This window comes from Empidonax traillii, unplaced genomic scaffold (genome assembly GCF_003031625.1).
Source record: "Empidonax traillii isolate 1590-97213 ecotype Southwest subspecies unplaced genomic scaffold, ASM303162v1 scaffold1108:size182476, whole genome shotgun sequence".
Classification (NCBI taxonomy): Eukaryota; Metazoa; Chordata; class Aves; order Passeriformes; family Tyrannidae; genus Empidonax; species Empidonax traillii.
In genome coordinates, this window is record NW_020956301.1 from 145,893 (window position 1) to 166,770 (window position 20,878).

A 20,878-nucleotide genomic window follows, 5' to 3' on the forward strand; every position below is an offset into this window, starting at 1 on the left:
TCTCTGGGTAGGCTGTTCCAATGCCTGATTACCCTCTCTGTAAAGAATTTCTTCCTAACATCTAACCTAAACCTCCCCTGGCAGAGCTTGAGCCCATGTCCCCTTGTCCTATTGTTGGTTGCCTGGGAGAAGAGACCAACCCCCACCTGGCTATAACCTCCCTTCAGGTAGTTGAAGAGAGTGATGAGGTCACCCCTGAGCCTCCTCTTCTCCAGACTAAACAACCCCAGCTCCCTCAGCCTCTCCTCACAGCACTTGTGCTCAAGTCCCTTCACCAGCCTTGTTGCTCTTCTCTGGACCCGCTCCAGCACCTCAATGTCCTTCCTGAACTGAGGGGCCCAGAACTGGACACAATACTCAAGGTGTGGCCTCACCAATGCAGAGTACAGGGGAAGGATCACTTCCCTGCTCCTGCTGGCCACACTGTTCTTGATGCAGGCCAGGATCCATTGGCCTTCTTGGCCACCTGGGCACACTGCTGGCTCATGTTCAGCCTCCTGTCCATCAGCACCCCCAGGTCCCTTTCCACCTGGCTGCTCTCCAGCCACTCTGTGCCCAGCCTGTAGCTCAGGCCAAGACTCATTCATACAAACTCGTGGCAAAATGTTCTCTTGGAGGAGAACCTCGTATTTAGCAGCAATTTAACAGTGGTATTAGCATTCCCGCTCTGTTCTCAGGTATATTAGTGCAAATCCTCAACAACTCTGTACGAAAAGATAATGAAGACTTTATTTAGTTATTTATTTATTTCCATCAGCACTACTTGGTTTTAGGATATTGCAACATATGAAAATTAAAGAGGGCTTTCAGAACAGCACAGAACACAGGTTAACCACTAAACTAAGCAGAATGTTTCTATGCTTTAATATACTAGTCTTGCTTTTGTTTGGCTTTAAACAGTCGTTTGGGGTTTGCATTGGGTTGACACTTTTTTCAGTGGCAAGAACTAACTTTATATATCTCAGTGAACTCAGCTCTCCACTAAGTCATGAAATTTTCCTGTGCAAAATGAGACAATATCCTTGTAATCCTAAAAGGGAAAAAGACCAAATCTGCTCACTTCAATTTTTTGCTAACCCTTTGGTCTAGAAGACCAATTTTCTATCTGTTACTATGATGCACACAAGGAATGTCATGTTTACACAAGACAGTTTATCAACATAAGTTACAAATTTGTCTGATTGGTCTCATTCCAAAAAAAAGACAGCTTCATTTAATTTAAACCCCTTTTCACACCAAACAAATTTAGAAATACATAGTGTTATGTACATGTTGAGTTATAATGGACAATTTCGCTGATTAATTTCCTCTTGTTGACAAATCCAAATTACTTCTAGGATTTTAAGCATCCGTGTCATACTTTGCATTATGCATGGCACGTCCAGTCAACAGACCTGCAATGTAGAAGTTTTCCTTTGTGTTCTTCCTCAGAATTCTGTCATGCAACATTACTTGAGCCTGTGCTATTCATTAATGCTTGCATTTTACTTTTTATTCCTTCTTGGCAATGTCGCGTGTCCCAGTCTGTACGCCGAGCTGGAAACGCAAGCTTCCAGAGCAGCAGGATCCCTGCTGCAAACATCTACGAGGCGCCTTCCCGCTTTGTGAAGTCCAGCCGGGCACGCTTTACAGAAGGAGGAGAACCGTCCCGCCGCTGCAGTGGAAGAGGGAACACGTCAGCCGGGACGGGGACGGACAGGTACCACGCGTGCCCCCCCGGCCCCGCACACTTTAAGGCTGCTCCGGGTGCGGGAGGAGATGGGATGGGATGGGAAGGGAAGGGGGCGGTGGCAGCGGCGCCTGCGCCGAGGCGGTCGGTGGTGGTTCCAGCGGCGGAGATGCTGCGCGCCGCGCTGGGAAGAGGGAGCGGGCTCCGCGGCGGGCTGTGGAGGAGCCCGTGCTCCGCAGCTGTCGGCGGCAGCGCCGGAGCCCCGAGCGCCGCCTCCGCCTCCCCTGGCAGCGGCGGCGGGGCTCGGAGCGGAGGCGCTTCCCCGGCAGGTACCCGTGCCGTGCTGTTCCGTGCCGTGCCGCTCCCTCCTCCTCCTCAGCCTCCTCCTCCTCCTCCTCCTCCTCCTCTACCTGTGTAATCTGCCCGTGGCTCTGGAGCGGTGCGGCTGGGGCGGGGGTCGGAGCTGCTTCGCTTTGTGGCGGGGGCGGGCGGGGCGCACGCGGGACACCTGCGGGGACGGGGGCACTTGGCAACCGCGCTGGTGGCAGGCTGGTGGCAACCGACCCCTGTGGCCTCGGGAGTTCCCTGCGGGTGTCCCAGCGGGGCTCCCAGCGGGATCACCGCGGCCGGACTTTGCCCGCGGCCGTGCGCGCTGCCGGAGGCTCCGGAGCTCCGGTGGCACGGAGCGTGTCAGCTCTCGGGGCAGCCCAGGCTCGTGGAGCCGGGGGGAGTGCCAGATGACCAGTTTCAGGCCTGTTTTTGTTTGTTTGGTTGGTTTTTGTTGGTGTTGTTATTTGTTTGTTTTCAAATGTTACAAGAGTCTAACTTCGTACAGTTGTGGCTTTTTTTTTTTTTTAAATAAACCTAAGCTGCAACAAAATAATTCTTCTCTAGCTTCACGTTTCTCTGTTGTTTAGTGACATAAAAAAATAGTGACAATAGTGTTGGTGGCATTAGAGTCAAGTTTGCAGTTCTGTCTCCCACGATGAAAGCGCCGACTGTGTGCGTGGGAACGTACCCGCTGATCGTGAGTTAATCCACGGTAGTGATGGACTTGATTATAACTTACTGCATGGATAAAGGAAAAAATATTGTTTGTGAAGTCAAAATAGAGACAACAGACTCGAGGAGCCACATCCTCTGGAATTGAATGTAATTGGAATGAGATCTGTTAATTTGCACTGATGCAAAAATGCATTAATTGGCTCTCCTGTTGGTGCCCTCTTCTGTCACTTAAAAGCATGAAGGAAATCTTTTGGCAATATGACATGAAAAATTAACTTCTGTTCTCTGTTTGTTCCTTACTCATACTGTTAGGTTAGGCCAACCTTGGGACAGCTTAACTAAAGAGTGTAAATAATATTGAGAATGACTGACTGGTTCGGTTTATTCTTTACCAAAGTTATTTATAAAAGATACATATGATAGTCCAATTCACAGTAAATTCAAGCATCACAGAAATTGAGAGTTTACATAAAGGATATAGCTAGAGCAGGGAGAGTGGATTTTTTTTTTCCAGTCATCAAGTTACTGCAACAATTAAAAGCAAAAATACAGGAGAAAATGTGAGTTCACATTCAATTTAGACTATTGAGCCGGAATTAAAAAAAAAACCTCTGAGGGGTACATGCCCACTTTGGAAGCTAGCGATGAAAGGAAAAAAATGACAACAATTAACGAAAAAACAAACAAACAAAAAAAACCCAGGAGGTGTTTCTAGCTAATACTGATCAATTCTGATTTCTTGTGTCTGTCTGTGATATGGTTTTGTTTCTTTATGTGCCTACAATAGATAGCATTCCTGTACTCAGGATCAGTGTACTGGAACTGCTGCTCCTCTGATAGTCAAAACACTTTCTATTGTACTTGTTTCAGCAAATTAGTGACTTGCTGTAGTGTAAATCTATATATTTTCTTTGTAAGCATTTGTGCTCTTCTAGTCTGAAGAAACTGACAGGTCTATTATTTTCCTCAGATTTTCCAAAGGAAACTTTTTATCTCTCCTCTTTCTTGCATTTCTTCATTACTGTGGACATCTGTTATTTATCGGCATTAAGAAAAAAAAATCACAATGGTCTGTTTGTCTCCAGGGCAACGGTTTTGCTCTCCTGTTCTGTTCCAACTATGGAAGTGTCTTAATGCCTGAATGAAGTGTTAGATGATGCCATAGTGTGAGTGATATGATAATTAGTAAGGGTTCATCAGTTTTAGTTATGCAAAATACGTAATTACTGCCTAATCCTAATGTTTTATAGGCTTCTTTGAGAAATATCTTTATGGATTCCTGCAGCTCAGCTACGCGTAGTGAACCTAAATACCAGCTCAGGATGAGAATGGGTGAGCCATTAGGTAATAAAGTGCAATTCTAAAAGGCATGGAAAGAATAGAGGAAGGTGGCCTTTTTTTTTTTTTTTGTTTAACAGAAATCTCCCTGGAGTAATCGGTAATAATGGAGGAAAATGTCGTGAAGATGAGCAGCGGGATGCAAGTGTACTCACTGAGAGCAGTACAGTTAGTGAAAATATTTTAACAGAAGCCTTGAATACCCAGTGCTGCTTTTTTTTTTCTGGTTGGTTTGATTCACAGAATATGTGGAGTTGGAAGGGAACCTATAAGGGTTATTGTGTCCAAACCTTATCCCTGCGTAGGACTGTCCCCAAGAGTCATGCCATGCTTCTTGTGCTCTGTCAGGCTTGGTTCTGTGACCCATTGCCCTGTGGAGCCTGTTCCAGTGCCCACCCACCCTCTGGGTGAATAACCTCTTCCTAATATCCAACCTAAACTTTCCCTGACACAACTTTAAACCATTCTCTCCGATCCTGTCCTTGGTCACCACAGAGAAGAGATCTGCCCTGGCTCTCCCCCTCCCAAGGAAGCTGTAGACAGCAATGTCTCCCCTCAGTCTTCTCTTCTCCAGGCTGAACAGACAAATGACCTCAGCTGCTAGCCCCTTCCCTCCCCTCCCTGTGTTTTACATCTTTCTTTTACTTAGACATGCATCAAAAAGATATGCTTACCCCAAGTTAGTAAGTGTAATTTTTGTGGTGTTGCTGGCTAGGTGCATTATTTTATTTCATTTGTGTGTGTGACATGAGACCACCTTCCAATAGTAATGAAATTACCATCCACCCAGGGTGATGAAGTGTTTGTGTCCCTCACCTGCAACTGAAGACACTGAGTGAGAAGAAGAAAGAGCAGTTGGCCAATCTGTGCTCTAGGCTGAGAGATTGCCTGCTCTGTCTGTGACGTTTATTGCCATTGCTGCTGTTTCTTAGAGCTGGTCGTGTTGGAAGGGGTGAGGTAAAGGAGGAAAGCATTGTGATTTCCTGGTAATCATCTTGCACGTGCAGCTGCCATTGAAAGTTAGAGTGATTTCTCGGCTGATATTTTGTGGTGTGATTCGAGTGCATGGGTCTACGTAGGTCAAAACACTTTGAGAGGACACTGTACTTCACATTGGCCTGCTACTCATTATTTTTAGTTTGTGTCATTCTGATGATGTTCCTTGCTAATGCTTTTATTTTATATTTCTTCAGATTAACCTTTAAAAGCTGTTTGAGTGTTTGTGAAGGGCACACATAAAAATATTTCTGTGAAGTAGCTTTATTGTAGAATTGCTAGGTGGTTAGGGTATGTTAGAATATGTTCTGAAATGTCACCGTAAGGTTTTCCAACTTTGAAAGGCTTTACTAATGTAATATCCTTCTAATAATGAGCTTGTTCAGAAAACTTTATTAGCCTGTGTTTTGGGAGGGAGATGAGGGGACAGTGTAATAAAAACAGTGTTTCAGACAACCAATAAGAAACACTCCTGAATTTTATTTTATTGTTTTTTAAGATAAAAGTCACTGTTTTCTGTTTCTTGTCAGGTGCTGGTAACGTAAAGCCATTGGATGGTGTGAAAATTCTTGATTTAACAAGGTTTGTGTTTTGTCTGTAATTTGGAACAGTGTGTCTAGGTGCAAATATTATATTTGGAAAAACTAAGGAAACAGTATTTCTTTAATGTTACAGGGTGCTTGCAGGACCCTTTGCCACAATGAATTTGGGAGATCTAGGAGCTGAAGTTATCAAAGTGGAAAAACCAGGTGAGATTTCTATTTGTCCATTTTAGATATAATAAGAATGTGAGCTAGCTTAACAAATAGCTGCTTACGTGTTTTAAGTAATATACGAATGAAAATGTAGCATTGAAAACTTTTGAAAATATTTAGATAGACAATCCTATGTTTATTTCTTGATGGTGTGCTTCTGGTGACAGTTTGTGAATGGTATTGTGCTAAGTAATAGCTGTTTCGAGTTTGAGGAATGTTTTTTATCCTGGTGCTCTCTCTGTCATGTTAGAGAACTGGTTATTAGTAGGTTTGTTTTGCTTATGATCTATTTGCTTTAAGCTTAACATTGTGCTACACGGAAGTGTGTTTTGGTCAGAAATAGTCTGTGTCTCTATTTAGAAATGAGGTGAGAAGGTTGAAGTTGTAAGGTCAGGTGACTTTTTTTAGATATTAATATACAAAACAGTACTGAGTCATCACTTACTAATTGTTTGAGCAAGCCTTATTGCCTTGCTCAAAACTAAATTGATTTCTTTTGAATTGTTTGGACTTTACTTTGATTTTAAATTGAGCTTGTGAATGCTCAGTTTGGTGGGGTGTCTTTTGTAGTGTGGTAAGAAGGTTAAAACAGGGTTTGAAGTGCAGAGTTTAACATGCAAAATTTGTGAACACACAAATCCTTCCAGCAATTAGTTACATAATAGTTCTGGAAAAGGTGTTTTGCCCATTTGAGAATTCAGAATCTTCATCTCAGTTTCCTCTGAGCAAAAGTGTGGTAGATAATTTAAAATAGGAATACATTTGACTTCTCAGGATTAGATTACTGATAAAATGACAGGCACTTCAATTTTGGAAACAGAAACTCGACCTTCTGTTTTCATGTTAGTGTTACAAGGAAGGAAGGTAGTAGGAGCATTTAAATAGATATGTTGTTTCTTGGCACTGCTTTTGTGTAATAATATGCAGATCTAGTGGGCTTGGCAAGAATTTTGACTGGTAGAATACAAGGTGACCTGGCATGCTATATCAACTGTCTCCTGAGAAAAATTTTGGTATTCTAGTGCACTTTCAGGTTGTTAATTAAACATTAGCTTGTTGGAGAAATTTTTCTTTGTAATCATGCAAAGTGGAGATGAGAGTTCACTGTAAAAGGGAAATTTCTGAATTTGAATGAAAATCTTCATGCTGGTGCTGGAAGTGTCAGATTACCAATCTTTGAGTGTGTGTTTTCAGATGCAGAAACTTCTGTAGCTCTTTTCTGATTGGACTGTGTGTAATTTGTTTCTGTTTTCTGTAAGGCAGGATTTCTGGAAGAGCTGGAGCTGGGGCGTCGCACTAGCTATAGCAAGTGCTTCTTTTTGTTTCTGCAGCATGAAGCTTAATCAGCTGTAGTCTATCAGTGGTATCCTGATGGGGTGTCTAGAAGGTTTCAGGAATAACTTATTGAGCGTGTGCACTGTGTGACTTGGTCCAGGCAAGAGCTTCTACTAAATTCTTCCTCATTGCCTAAAAGAATGGCATCGGAGCTCTGCTTTAAGTTAAAACAAACAAACCACCAAAAGAAACCCAACTCCTCTATCCCTACCACTCCCTACTCCCCAAAAAACCCCAAACAACCAAACCAGCAACACACAGATAAGAAAACAACCAGAAAACCTGCAAATACACTGGTGGTGTGTGGCTGTGTTAGTATTTTAAAGACTAAATGTAATCCCAGCACTAGCAAACACTTTGTGCACTTTGATTAGTTACATTCACTTTTAGGTGGTTTTTGATATAAATAACTGAAAATACATATTTTAAACTAATATTTGTCCTACCTGCTGGATGAAGTTCAGGTGATTAAAATGGGATATTGGAGGAAAGCTTTTTATTCTTTTTATTTGTTGGCAGTGTGATATTGGAAAACTATGAATCTGTGCTGGTATTTCTTTCAGGAGCTGGTGATGATACAAGAGCCTGGGGTCCACCTTTTGCTGGGAAAGAAAGTATTTACTTTCTCAGTGTCAATAGAAATAAAAAGGTAAATGGAGGGTGGAATTGAACATTAGACTAAGTTTTCTGTAACTGCAACTGAATGTATAAAACTTCTTAGTATAAAACTGAATGTAATGGAACAAGAGGTACACTGGCTTTAAGTTATGATGAATAAATTTGAGGAGAATAAACAAGAGTGCTTTTGAACAAAGGGGGCTGCAGATCTCTGGTGTGGTGCCGTGGGCAGCTGAGGCAAATTCAAAAAGCAGAAGTGCCCCTTCCTGTCTTCAGTGGCTGGTGCAACTTGACTGAAAATGAAACCTGCTGACAATAAGGGTTATTTTAATGGAATGATCCTTTTTTTTCAAGTGCATCAGCTCAGCTGACCTGTGTCAGCTGGCACCTGGAGCTGAAGGAGTGCTGGCAGTATACCACAGTGAGCTTGTGAAACTTTGTGAAGTTTCACCACGTACCTGAATTGTGTAATGGCTTGTTGCCATCGAAACAAATGTTTCTGATTGTCCCCACGTGTATTTGCAGTAGTAAGTCTTGTGCAAACATACAGTGAAGAGACTGCATGTGGTGCAGCCCCCAACTGCACATCTGTCAGACTTGTTTTAGACCTTGTCTGATCCGCTGGTGAGACAGTTCAGCTTGCTCTACAGAGAGAAATTTTTTTTTTTTTTGCAGAAGGAGGTGGGGTATATGTTACAATTTACTTATCCAAATTGGTGTGAATTTGACTGTTGGTCATGTTTAGAAGAGACTTATGAACACCAGAAGGGTTTTCACATAAATTACTCTTGTGTTTTGTTTTTTTTTTTAATCCCCAGAGTATAGCTATCAACATGAAGGATTCAAAAGGAGCAAAACTAATCAGAGAGGTAGGTTTTGACAGCGTGCAAAGTGTGCCTATTTTGTATTGGTGTTATCCCGAGTAATAAAGATTAAACTCTGCGTTTCAGATATTAATTTGATGTCTGATAATTAAAAAAATGCACGTACACAGTTAATTTGGTAAATGACAGTATATAACCTCTGTGCTTTTGGATTCAATGTTCAGTGTAACTTCTAATTATTTTTAGACCTAAAATTTGCACAAAAATGTCACAAAGTCATCAAATGAAATACTGGCAGGAAATGGTCTAATAGCCTATTGCTTTCTTCTTACTGCTGCTGTATTTGATCTTGCTGCACTACTTCATTAGAAAGATTCAAGATGGACTGATCTTGTGATGTCAGCGAGCAGCTGAGGAAGAGGAGATACTGTGCTCCAGTATTTGAAGTTTCTTGAATGTCACAGTGACATCATGACTTCAGTAGCTGTGTATCTTTCTGAGAAATCTTGCCCCGTAGGTCAAACTTAGTATTTGTTTCTTTTTCAGTATTCGACTTCAGGGTCTTTTAAGGGTGATCCGGTTTTTTTTCTATTTAAAAATTAGTAAAAGCATCATATTTCCCATTCTGTGAAACTTGTGCTTTGTCATCCCTTTATTATTTGTTGAGGAATATGAGACCTGCCACTTGCTAGTGCTGTGTTTTAAGCCCTGCAGTACTAACAGCTGCCTTCTGTTACTGTTTGTTTCAGTGTCAGTTCCAATCACTTTTTCACAGTGAGACTGCATGTGCCATGCAAGAAGTGGAATTTGTCTGGTAGCGTTTTCTCTTGGGAATATTGCATGACATGGAAATAGTTTAAGCTTTCTGATACTTGTGACTTGTTAGCTATGTAAAAAAGTACTTCATACGGAAATCTTCGGAGTTTGTAAGGATCCTGGAATGCCTTTTCTTTTTGCAGAACAGAACCATTTATTGTTGATTTCTTAAAAAGTTGTATGTTTATCCTCTAAAAAATTTAGAAACAGAAACTGTCATTAGGTATAATTTTTCATGGTATAACACAGACCTCTTTTTGGATAAACTAGTCATATTCTAAGTAAGGGCTATTAAAATTGTTCCTGTCGCATAAGAAGGCTGATTAGTTGTCTGGCCTTTACAAATGGTGAAAGAAAAGCTACTCTGTGCAGTGTCCACTGATGACACGTGTGTGGGCTGGAGGTGTTCAGGGCGAAGAGTTCAAGGCAGCTGGGCCTATAAGCCAGGATGAGCTGGAGGAAAAAAACAGCATCACCTGTTAAATATTTACCCCACTAGCTGTGAAAATGAGATTTCCTGTGACAGATTAACCTCTTATAGTTTGTATCCTTTAATAAAGCTGCTTTAATCATCACTATAGATTTCTGTTCCTTAAATCAGTATCTTTGCTGTCTGTGATACAGCAACATTTTGAGCTGATGAGGCATTATTTAAATGTCACTCTACTTGTGGAGTTGTCCATCATTCTGCTTGATTTAGAGTGGTATATTTTGAAAGCACTTGGTGCAGAGGTCTTAACATTATGCATCTCAAATGGAACTTCTGTTTGGAGTTTTGTTTAAAGGTATGTGTAAAGAGAAAGTCACCTATCAGGCTTTTGTTTCCAGTTGCCTCCTGCTATATCAGGACAGATGTGTGTAGAATTGAGATTGTTCAGTATTGTATTTGTAACTACAAAAACTAGTGTTCATGTCTGTAAAGTAGCTGATGACAAGCAGAAATTCAAGTTTGTGACACTGATTCCTCATCCATAACTATAAATTTTGCCTGAGCCTAAACACTGCAAAGAAATGTAAGAAGGTTATAATTTTTTTTATTAAGAAAGATAGCATGGTTAGAATAGATTGTATTTCCCTCTCTCAGAAATTTTATATAGGTAGATGAGGGCGTATCTCAGTCTGGAATTGTGTTAAAAACAGGACTGGTGAGTCTTTAGCTGTATGACACAACACAGACTTGATAATTCAATCAGTTACATCGAGTGACGTGAAGAAATCTGTTATCAGGAGTCCTTGCTGGCTTTCATCCTTTGGCACAGCACTACAAAATATTTTTACAAGGGTCTGTTCTTTCATACATGATTAGGTAATTTCCACAAAATTATTCTTGGGTCTTCTTTTCTGTTTCTTTGTTCTGTGTCATGTGTAGCCCTGTTTTTCTTTCTGATGTTTTTGGCTCACTGTTTACTGCCTTCCAAATATTTGTATGCCTTCCTGAATGAAAATAACTTTTCTTTTCCCCTTCAGTGATGGTGTGTACACCAGCCCCATACTTTGGCATCCTTTTGTAGTAATATGGCTCAGTATCTCTTTAGAACGTTATTCAAGAATTATTGTCAGAAGCTCAGTTTAAGAATCTTGAGGATACTTTTCTCCTGTGTATTTAGCCTTAACTAATTAACTTATCTATTCGTGAGGACGTGGGAGAATTTAGTTGGCTGGGAGGTGATGGCATTTCTTCTTTTCCACTACTTTTAGCTGATGGGTCAATGCATCTGATACATACTCTCTTACTTGATAAAGCAAACTATTAAAACAAATACACATATATATGTACACACACACAAAAATGTGTATATATATATATTTCTTTATGTGTATGCACATTCTCTTCTGGGGAGTTCTTGTGAAAACAAAACCACACCCCCCACCAATAAAACCCTCCAAAGAATGAACCAAAAAAATCTCAAGGAAAACCCAAAGAAAACTTCCCAAAGATATGTATAGTTTATTTAATCAGGTTAGCAGCATCATTCCTTGTTGTTCAATATAATGACTACTTTGGCATGAATGATGACAGTTTTTATTTCCTGAGGCATAGATGTTGAGCATATCAGTTCCTATCTGGAATAGATAGTATTCCAACTCGGGTCTGTGTTGTAGCACTCCATTAGAAGATGTTAAAATAGAAATGATGTATATAAAGGGCATAAAGTGTGACATTTCAGTTGACAATGGACTTAAAACCCTATTGAGACCGAAAATTCCTTTGAGTTTTAAGAACACACATTTTGTTTGAATCAGGGCCTGAATCCATTTTCCACAATGGCAGAATTGTGGGTTCAGTGAGCATCAAAAAAAGTAGCATACATAGAATGCTGCCTTCATGCATTAAAGTCTGTTTCCAAGTGCCACGAAAACTTTAGCCGTGGAACTGATGCAGCACTCGTAGGATGTCTTGAAAATTCATTTCTCTGAGAGTATATACCCTTTTTTTTGGCCTCTTGAATGAATTAGGCTAAGGCTGTAGCATTACCAGTTTAAAAAGTATTTACATGTGAACTGTGATGGATTTAAATGGAAAATAAAACCTCCTTAACTTTATTTTCTGTAAAGGCATACTATTAAAACCTAGTCCCAGCTTGTCCCAGTTGTATTTCCCTAATTAAGGATCTGTTTCTTATTTCACTATGGTCCAGCAGGTCCTCGACATAGCCACTTTAAAAATACTTAATAGCATATTTTAAAATGCAGCTTTGCCATGGGCCACATGTAGTTACTGTAAATGTTAATAATGTCTCTTCTGTGCATCAAATTAAACCATTTATAAGCTGAGTGCTGCCTTGTCCGAATAAGAATCAGTTTCTTCTGTCTTTCTTGTTAAATATTTGCAAAGTTGGCAGCTTCTTTGGTCTTAAATTCAGCTGAACAGCTGACATGCTAAAACAAAAGTGCACGTGATTGCTGTTATGATGACACTAATTTATAGAAGCTGGTCTAATTGTAATCAATGATTTGAAAACGAAAGCCAGTTAAAATTATTTCTGAGGTAGAAAAGAAGTGAAGGATGAAGATACCTCGAGAAAAAGGGGGTAGAAAGAAGGTAAGTGCAACTACATAGGTGAAGATTGTTCTGTAAACTGCTGTGAAGCTGTAGGAAATTGATGTGATAATATTATATCAGTGTGTAATATCACAGTTTTGTCTAATCACTTAAGGATTTTGACAGTCTTCTTTTTAGATATGTGGCATCTCTAATATGTAATTTGCAGAAATGCAGAGTCTAACAGGCAAAAAAAAATCTCTAGACTTGTAAGTTCTCTCTTATTAGAAAGACTGGAGCCATTTTGATTAGTGAGTCTTTAAAATTTAAGTTACACAATGCATGCAAATGTATTGAACTTTTGGAAGCTAATTAATAAATCTTACTCATCCTTTTCTTTTCTGAAGCTTGCAGCAGCATCTGATGTTTTTGTGGAAAACTACATCCCTGGGAAACTGGCTGAAATGGGTTTAGGTTATGAAGACATTAAAAATATTGCACCTCACATAGTGTACTGTTCAATAACAGGTATTTTTTTTTTTTTTTCAATTATGGTCAGTTATTTTCAATTGTGTTCATGATTTCCTTTATTCCAGGCAAAGTGGTATAAAAAGTCATACAATTACTTAGAATTGTGTTATTTGGATGTCAGTTAAGATAAATTAAAAGACAGTGAGTTTGTTCAATTCAGAAAAAGAAATATAGAAAAACTGGGAGGCAGCAACCACGTCAACAGCTTACAAGCGGTTCAGTGTCGTTACCATGCCACCCTCACGTGTTCCTGTTGATTCTGAAGGAGATGGGATTGGCTCCTTGGATTTTGCTTTGAATCGGTTGAAAACTCAGATTTAAATCTGGTAATCTCAGTGTTCCTTACTGCCCTGAAGTCTCTCTCTCTCTGCAGAATTGTGCAGTTACATGTTCATGGAAGATTTATGTGATTTGCTACAGTCTACTGCCTGGTAACTGAAATGGCAGAAGAGTTGTAGGTACTTTAAAAAGCTGGGAAGAATGAAAAGAAAGCAGACATATGAATATCAGGAACTGCACACATCTAAAAATAATTTTAAGTCTGTAAAAACACTTAAAAAACTTCAGCAAAAACCAACCCAAAAAAGCTTAAGTACTAGAATTAAAGTTCTAATATTACAATGAAATTGATTTAAAAGAGAAGTCACAGATGTATTTAGAGTTTTTTAGGTGGGTTTAAAATCTTAGTTACAAATCTGTTACGCCTCTGAATTTCTGAAGAATAAATGGCTTTGGCTTTTTAGTTACTGGATATGGATGTAATTTAATCAAAATTCAAACAGGTTTTTAGTCTCTTGTGAGATATTTATCATGTTTGTGTGGCAAATGTCTGAAGATGACGAGCAGTCATATGCAGGGCTTGCTGAGAATCTTTGTTTAAATACATATTTAGGTTGATCAATGACTAGTTGCCACGATGTCTTTCACATTTGTTTGTGCATATAATCACACGGCTGGAATTTGCCACATGATTTTTGCCTTTTTTTAGGCAAGGTTGTTTGGGGATTTTTTAGTTGTTGTACCCATACCGATGAAAAATAATAAAAATTACATCCAAGCAGCAGTTTATGTGAGCTAGCTTGGCCTTTGTCTTGGTTCTGGCCAGGACAGGATTAAGTCTTGCAATAGCCAAGAGGAGTCACGGCTAGGACACAGGTGTTATTTTATTCCACCTCAGGTCATATCCAGGGGATGGGGAAGGAGGTCCCTGATGGTTAAGTAAGTGTGGTGGAGGGGCTGGTTCTCTCTGTTATTGATATTGCAGCTGTTACTGTTCTTTTGATCTCATTGCTGTGTCCAGTGAATTGTTCTTATCTCAGCCCCCAGTCTTTACTTTTTGTGCCTTCAGTTCTCCTCTCCATCCCACTTCTGGGGAGAGGGAGGGAGGATGGGAGTGAGCGAGCAGCACATGGCTTGGAGTGTTTCAGTGGGAACACTAAGCCGGGGAATACCCTTCCTAAACCACAACACCCCCTCATTGTGTGTCAGATGCTCCAGTCTCTTCATCACCTCCATGGCTCTGTGCTAAACTTGCCTCATCTGCCTTGTGCTGGGGAACCCGGAGCCACACGCAGTCCTACAGGTGTGGCCTCACCAGCACTGAGAAGAGGGGAAGGATGTCCTCCCTTGATCTGCCTGTGATATTCTTCTTAATGCATCACAAAATACTGTTGTCCTCCTCTGCTAAAAGGATGCATACCTTTAGATGCTCTTTTTAGGTGCTCCCTAACTTTCTCAATTGAGGGTAAGTCTTCCTTGATGCAGACTTTCCCTCTAGTCTCGGGGATCTAGAACACCTGAGAGCCATCTTTTTTGGTAAATCCTGAGCCAAAACCAGCATTAAATACATCTGCCTTCTTCATGTCCTTTGTCCGTTCTGCAGTAGGTCCGTGTCTTTCCTGGTCTCCTTTCTGCTGCTGTTTTGCTTGCAGAATCATTTCTTGTTGCTTCTTATGTCTTCTGCCGAATTCAACTGCAGGTCGGCCTGGGCTTTTCTAACCATACACTTGAATGACCACACAGCACCTCTGTACTTCTAAGTCACTTGCCCCTGCTCCCACCTCTTGCAAAACAAGTTGAACAAAGATCATGTAATCTCGCTGTTTAGAGCTTTGTGTAATGCACAGCTTTCAGTTTTGTTGTACATCATGGGAAACACATAAAGATTAAAAAATACATCAATAAAGATAATTTTTTATTTATTCATGGACTGCGATAACTTGAAATTGAAGGTGTTTGAGAGGTAACAGTGATGTTTGTCAGGCATCTGTAAAGCAACTTAGGATCTTAAATTATGGTTGTTTAAATTAAGTCTTGGGGTGGCTCTGTATATTAGGGAGTGTTTCAACTGTTCAGAGCTTAAGGATAGTGATAATAAGGTAGACTGTCTACGGGTAAGAATCAGGGATGGCTAGCAAAACAAACATTTTGGTGAGAGTCTCTTATAGACCACCCAACCAGGATGAAGAGGCAGACGAACTATTCTGTAAGTGGCTGGCTGATATTTCGTGATCACTAGCCCTTGTTCTTACGGGAGACTTAAACTTGCTGGATGTCTCTTGGAAACTCAGCACAGCAGAGGGGAGGCAGTCTGGGAGGTTCCTGGAGTGTGTGGAAGATAAAACGTCCTGACACAGCTGGTGAGTAGCAGGGGTGGTGACCCCCTAGGCCTGCTGTTTACAAACAGAGAAGGGCGGGTGGGAGATGTGGTGGTTTGAGGCTGTCTTGGGCACAGCAACCACAAAAATGACAGTTTTCAGTTCTTAGTGGAGTAAGGCAGGGGGTCAGCACAACCTCTTGGACTTCCAGAAGGCAGATTTTCTTCTGTCCAGGACACTGGTTTGGAGAGTCCTTTGGGAAATAGCCTTTAGTAACAAAGGGGCCCAGGAAGGCTGGACATACTTTAAGAAGGAAATCATAAAGGCCAAGGAGCAGGCTGTCCCTATGTCTTTATAAGCTGTTGGTAAAGGAGACTGTCTTGGTTGAACAGGGAGCTTTTGCTGAAACTCAGGTTTAAAAAGAGAGTTTATCATCTTTGCAAGAAGAGGCAGGGAACTCAGGAAGAGTACGTGAGTGTTGTTAGGTTGTGTAGAAAGAAAATTGGAAAGGTAAAAGCTCAGCTAGAATTTAATCTGGCCACTGCTGTGAAAGAAAATAAAAAATGTTTTTATAAATACATTAACAACAAAAGGAGGAAAATCTCCAACCTTTATTGGATGTGAAGGGGAACCTTGTAACCAAGGCTGAGGAAAAGGCTGAGGTATTTAATGCCTTCTCTGCCTCAGTCTGTAACAGAAAGACCAGTTATCTACCTGAGCTGGTAGACAGGGACAGGAGGCAGAATCTATCCCCTGTAGTCCAGGAGGAATTAGTTAAGTGACCTGCTGTGACACTTAGACACTCACAGTCCATGTGGCTGGATGGGACTCACCCCAGGGTACTGAGGGAGCTGGCAAAATAGCTCAGCAAGACACTCTCCATCGTTTGTCACCGGTCCTGGCAAATGGGGGGGGGGTCCAGATTCCTGGAAGTTGGCCAGTGGGACGTTCATCCAAAGTCCAGAAGAAGGATCCAGGGAGCTACAGGCCTGTCAGCCTGACCTCAGAGCCCAGGAAAGTTATGGAACAGGTTATATTGAGTGCAGTTACACTGCATGTACAGGACAAATGGGATCAGGCCCAGTCAGCATGGGTTTAGGAAAGGCAGGTCCTGCTTGACCAACCTGATCTCTGTTTATGACCAGGTGACCCACCTAGTAGATGAGAGAAAGGCTGTGGAGGGACCTGGACTTCAGTAAAGCCTTTGATACTGTCTCCTATGGCCTTCTCATGGAGAAGCTGGCAGCCCTGACTTGGACAGGTGCACTCTTTACTGGATTAAAAACTGGCTGGATGGCCAGGCCTTGGGAGTGTTGGTGAGTGGTGCTAAATCCAGCTGGTATCTGGCAACTAGTGGTGTCCCCCAGGGATCACTATCGGGGCCAGTCCTGTTTAATATCTTTGTTGATAATTTGGACAAGGGGATTGAGGGCACCCTCAGTAAATTTGAAGATGGCACTAAGTTGGGCAGGAGTGTTGGTTTGCTGGAGGGTGGAAAAGCTCTGCAGAGGGTTCTGGACAGGCTTGATGGATGGGCCGAGGCCAAGTGTATGAGGTCCAGTAAGGTGGTCCAAGTGCTGGGCTCTGTAGTTAAATCACAACAACCACATGCAGTGCTACAGACTGGAGGCAGAGTGGCTGGAAAGTGGCCCAGTGGAAAAGGGCCTGGGGTGCTGGTCGACAGCTTTCTGCCCATGAGCCAGCAGTGTGCCCAGGTGGCCAAGAAGGCCAGTGGCATCTTGGCTTGTATCAAAACCAGTAATTGTCCCTGTGTAGCTGGCACTGGTTGGTTCAGCACCTGCTGGCTGCATTTTGTGTTTGTTGTTATGATAGTAGCCATTACCCTGTTACAGTTAGGTTTGTTGCCAGATCCTTGAGGTGGTTCAGATGTTGAAGGAGTGCACTACTGGTGGTATTGTTCTTGTGTGTTCTGCTGTGTAGGAATTTCTATTTTGTTCTGCTTCATGTGCTTGGTGTGAGCCAGATTGGGCTGGGCTGTCTTTGAAGTAAATTGCCTTGGTCATGAGGTCATGAGTGGCTCATATGTACCATCTGTAATAGAACAACTTGTATATATTTCATATGTACTCCATCCCTCCCTTCTGGATGGTAGGTAAAATATCGTAGAGATGTCATCAGCTTACTTTTCATTTACTATGTCCTTTGTACTTCTTGGTTTAATTTACAGCATCACCATGAAATTTAGTCTAATCTATTCCAATTCTAACACTGTATGGTTCCTTCTATTCTCCCTTTCTTTTCAGTTCTGATGGCCTACAAACTGGTATTTCTCTTCTTTTCAGCCTCCTACCTACATGACCTCTCCGTGCCCTCTTCTTGATCTGTACCTGCCTTTTGCTAACCATGGTTGCCCATCTTGGCCAGTTCAAACCCTTCCCTTCACTAGTTCAGTTCCTCATCAAAGATCCATTTCCCTTCCCTCCTTTGGCTTCGTATTTTCCCACCAACTTCCCGTTACAGCTAACTATGTTCTCCAGTCCTTCAGGAACTTTATTCTAACCTTTTTTTTTTTCCATTTCTCCTTTTCTGTATGGCAGTTCTAATAGCAACAGAGTAGGGGGAATACTCTCTTTCTGGGCTTGTTTTTGATTGCTACCATAATGCACAACAGGTGTGGGCAGTAAGTAGAAAGGGAAACTGGGCTAGAGCATGCTCAGCTGGTCTGTGGTGAAAGCACATGCACGTTTTTCAGAACTGATTGCTGGCTCGTGTGGTGTGATGGAAGCATGCTCTTCTTGAACTGTGTTGGAGATTTTAGCCTTGCAGCATTAACAGATATTTCTTTGGAGAGTGAAACATGTATGGAGGTGAGTGGTTCAGCTGAATAGGCACATATTGTAGCGTAATATAAAATCTGTAATATCAGGATATAAAATACATCGTGCTCCTTAGAAGAGGTGTTACTTTATAACTTAAATAGAATGGAACCATTTTTCTTAAATACAGGAATGATGTTTGTGCAGAGTTGCCTCTCTAAATTTTGGACTGTTGCAAATTTTTTGTGATTGTAAAATGAAATACAGTGTAATTTTATCTGAAACCCAGGATCGTATGTAGGTGAAGAGTTTAGGCATCGAAATGCCAGATGTTGACTCTTTTATGGTGTTTTGGACGTTGTGATTAGTAAACCGAGTTTTTTATCCAAACGGCTCTGATTGAGTGTATTCAGATCTGCAGTGACTGCTGCAGGGTTTTGAGGATTTCCGGGATATTTCCCAATGTTCCTCCTCCTTTGAGTGCACTTGAGCTCCAAATTGCCTGTTCTCACTCACGAGTTGGCTTGCTGATGAGAATAATCTTAGAACGAGTTTAAATATAATGTATTTTGACAGTTCTGTGGTTGAGATTGGTTTAAGGTCTGGAAAATGGAATGGTTAAATGAAATCATGTACAGATCACAAGGGAGTGACCATATCTGTATGGTCTGTGTAACGCTCTCACTGAGAAAGACACAGTTTATTCCTGAACAGGAGGGGGCACTGTTTAAAAGGACAACATGGTTTTCAAACCAACACGCTTTTTTTTTTTTTTTTTTTTTTTTTTTTTTTTTCCCCTTAAAGTCTCTGAAAGTAATATGTTCTCAAAGAATTTTATGGTTTGCTTTTAAATGATGAAAGCTACTCCTTTCAGATTCTCTACCTTTGCTCTGCTAATCTGAGTGTATTGTGATTACTCTTCTCTTGTGTACAGGTTTTGCCAACGATAGTTTTGTTTTGTTTTGTTTTGTTTTGTTTTGTTTCCTTTTGTGCCCCTGATCATGACCCTCTGGCATCTGCCACTACACATAGCTTACATTTCTTGAGGATTTGTAGTCTCTGCCCCAAGGTACGTAGTCTTAACTCTGAATTTACAAATATTTTGACTGTACTAAACCGTTTGTTGGCAAACGGTGTTGTGGTAAAAGGGCAAAAATTAGGTGGAAAGAGTAGCAAAAGTTTTGTAGATGTGTTATGTGTCACCTGAGTTTCCTATGGGTCCGAATGTGGAATTGTTGTGTATATATAGCTTTTATTTAATTTACATAAAGTCCTAAAGATCCATAAATGAACACGTTTCAAAACTTTAAGTGTCTCTTGAGTGATTCCGCTGAATCTACGAGAAGGAAAATGGTTCTTTACCCATTTACATAAAGGTTAATAACAACTTAAAAACCCCCAGCATTTGGCACTTCCCAAGTACACTGTTTTGTCCTGATAATTTGTAGTGGCTTCTCATGAGGAGATGTAATGTTACAGCTTTGACACATATACTACTTTGTCTCCAGTATTTTCACAAGGAAGAAAAGCCAAGTGCAGTGTGTTTTGCTGGGCTAGGGCTAGCCAAAGTGTTCTTCAAATCCTCCAATTTGTTAACTAAGATTTGTGGTAAGATGTGGAATTGCCTTGGACTGGGTGCAGTTTGTAGACTCCCTCTTACTAAATGCTCCTGGCCTCTGAAATTATAGATAACTGTGTCTTCACGCTTACTCCTTCCCCTGACAATTGGTATTTTTGTGGTTTCTATATGGTTTTAGTCTGTACACAGTTAAGTGGTACAAAATGATAGATTAACTGCTAAAAAAAGATTACTCAAGTTTAAAAAAATCACTGGGCAAAATAATTTCTTGATGGTGTAAATTATTAGCTTACAAGTAAAAAACCCAGTTGTATTGAGAAGCCGACTCAGGCAGTGGTTGCAGTTGTGACTAAATAATAGCAGCTATAGGATTGATCATTAATTTATTCAAAAGCTATTAAAATTTGCGAGTCAAAATTTCTAACAAGAGGATTTTTTTTTTTTATAGTTGCAAAAAGGCAAAATGACCATAAAACTAGGCAATTGGAAGGGGGAAAAAATAGACCAAAAAAAAAAGGGTTAAAAATAACACCTACATTGCAACATGTGTAGGCTAGTTGAGCCAAGTAGCCAATTGAAGCAGGATTATGTGCAGAAGGAAATGGAAATTAAAAGACCTAACTGAGGATTTAAACAGTTACAGGTGTTTTTTAAATATATTAAAAGAAGCAGAAATTTTGAGAATGAGTTAATTAAAGAATCTGGAAGCTACAAAAAAGAGGATTGGTGTCTTGGTACCAGTCTTCAGTAAAAGATGTTCATAGAGAATTTTCAACTGATATATTGTTTTCTAATAATAAAAAATAATGCACTATATGATATGTGGAAAGAGGCATTGTCAGAACAAACTGGGTGTTGTGCTTCCAGCAGTCAGTAGTTCTTCAAGTGGTTTAAGAACAAGGAGGGAGGTCTGGGAAACTGTGAATATTATGTGGCTCTTAAACAAACAGAAAAATCACAGGTTTGCGAGCCTTGAGGTAGAAACTTAAGTGCTGACAGTGGCTGAATAAAGCATGTGGAGGGGAAAAATATGAAGCTTCTGCCTGAGTTCGATT

The 20,878-nt window shown here is 40.8% G+C and overlaps 1 protein-coding gene across 1 annotated transcript; it reads left to right on the forward strand.

The window, feature by feature from the left end:
* The first annotated feature begins 1,831 nt into the window (after positions 1 to 1,831).
* Positions 1,832 to 13,169, forward strand: SUGCT (succinyl-CoA:glutarate-CoA transferase). Its single transcript, XM_027904991.1, has 6 exons — positions 1,832 to 1,998; positions 5,539 to 5,590; positions 5,684 to 5,757; positions 7,662 to 7,747; positions 8,535 to 8,585; positions 12,747 to 13,169. The coding sequence occupies exons 1-6, from the start codon at positions 1,839 to 1,841 to the stop codon at positions 12,918 to 12,920; spliced, it is 597 nt and encodes a 198-aa protein (XP_027760792.1). The 5' UTR covers positions 1,832 to 1,838; the 3' UTR covers positions 12,921 to 13,169.
* Positions 13,170 to 20,878: the final 7,709 nt, after the last annotated feature.

Coding starts and splice junctions, on each gene's coding strand:
- SUGCT (XM_027904991.1), top strand. CDS start 1,839: ATGCTGCGCGCCGCGCTGGGAAGAGGGAGCGGGCTCCGCGGCGGGCTG. Junction 5,591..5,683: donor AAAATTCTTGATTTAACAAG/GTTTGTGTTTTG, acceptor TTAATGTTACAG/GGTGCTTGCAGGACCCTTTG. Junction 8,586..12,746: donor GAGCAAAACTAATCAGAGAG/GTAGGTTTTGAC, acceptor TCTTTTCTGAAG/CTTGCAGCAGCATCTGATGT.